Genomic DNA, 1,452 nt, shown 5'->3' with positions numbered 1-1,452 from the left:
ACTGATAGCTGTAGAATAGAACATTTGGTTTACCTTACAGATTCAATTCATTCAAAAGCAACAAAACTTAACTGAAAATAATTAGTTTCAAAGGTTATTTCAGATGGCCTGCTGTCACAGGAAGATTTACCTGGATGACCTTGCTTCTCAAAATAGTATCAGCATTTTCAAAATCAGCATATTAAATCTACTCACTACAATTGTTTTTCCTTAATGGATAACAGAGATACAGAAAACTCTCTGCACACACACACACACACACACAAACACACACACACACACACACATACACACACATATATATATATATATATAGTGGCAACCAGGAGAGATTCAGCGCTAACACCCAATGAGGCAACAGCTTCCATTAACATAGACACGTGTTCCCTGGAACTAAATGAAGCCGCTGTGCATGCTGGGCAACGGGAGAGAAAGCTGAGAGAAAACACAGGTGAAGAAGTTGATTCATTGAGGGTCCCATTCCTGCCTGCATAAACACACATCATTACTTTAACCACTTATCAGATGCTTTGCGTGTCTCGCTACGAAGAGCAGAATCAGGTGCGAGATCCATGATGCAAACACACACAAACACCACGCTGACATCACACTGTTCCCGTCTAATGCAGAGACACGTTTAGACTGTGATCGCTGGGTGAACTGCGGCTCATGTTGGACAGACTGGCCATCAGTGTTTTGACTTTATGAGCATAATAATTCCTCAGATTCACAGACGGAGCCTCCTTTACTCCCCCGTCGAAGTCACAGCTCCGCATGACGGTCTCCAGCTGTTTCTGTCTCTTATAAAACAGAGAGAATTTGTTAAATATCAAAGTGATCGGAAGCACCACGACCAGTATTCCCGCCAGTATGCAGGCCGAGGCGGTCAGTTTACCCACGACAGAGCCGGGAACCACATCGCCGTAACCCACGGTGGTCATGCTGACCGTGGCCCACCACCAGCCGGCCGGGATGGTGTTCAGTCCCTCGTTGTCCTCCTTCTCCACGGTGTAGGCCATGACGGAGAAGAAGGACACTCCGACGCCCAGATACAGCAGCAGCAGGCCGATCTCTTTGTAGCTGTTCTTGAGCGTGGCTCCGAGCGAGCGCAGGCCCGTGGAGTGACGCGCCAGCTTCAGGATGCGGAAGACCCTCATCAGCCTCAGCACCTGAGCCACTCGGCCCAGGTTCGCCAGCGCCGGGCCGCTCTCCGCCACCAGGTGCATCAGCAGGGTCAAGTAAAAGGGCAGGATGGACACCAGGTCGATCAGGTTCAGCGGGTGCTCGAAGAAACGCAGGAGGTCCGGCGCCACAGTGAATCTGGCCAGCAGCTCGAGCGTGAACCAGCCGATGCCGAAGTGCTCCACGGCCTCGAAGCGAGGGTCCTCGCGGGGCTTTCCATCAGCGTCCAGCAGTGTGAACTCGCTCATGCTGTTCATGCACATGGAGGCG

The 1,452-nt window shown here is 50.8% G+C and overlaps 1 protein-coding gene across 1 annotated transcript in view; it reads right to left on the bottom strand.

Annotated features, from left to right (window-relative positions):
- Positions 1-257: 257 nt before the first annotated feature.
- Positions 258-1,452, bottom strand: part of LOC107565364 (potassium voltage-gated channel subfamily S member 2) — a 2,221-nt gene continuing 1,026 nt past the window's right edge. Inside the window, 1 exon segment of the mRNA XM_016250580.1 lies at positions 258-1,452. This exon segment is cut by the window's right edge and continues 20 nt beyond it. Coding sequence (XP_016106066.1) covers positions 621-1,452 — 832 coding nt within the window. The 3' untranslated portion in view covers positions 258-620.

The sequence above is a fragment of the Sinocyclocheilus grahami genome, unplaced genomic scaffold (genome assembly GCF_001515645.1).
Source record: "Sinocyclocheilus grahami isolate Dianchi unplaced genomic scaffold, SAMN03320097.WGS_v1.1 scaffold996.1, whole genome shotgun sequence".
Classification (NCBI taxonomy): Eukaryota; Metazoa; Chordata; class Actinopteri; order Cypriniformes; family Cyprinidae; genus Sinocyclocheilus; species Sinocyclocheilus grahami.
The sequence above is the reverse complement of the archived record's forward strand: the minus strand, read 5'-3'. Positions and strand labels throughout refer to the sequence as shown.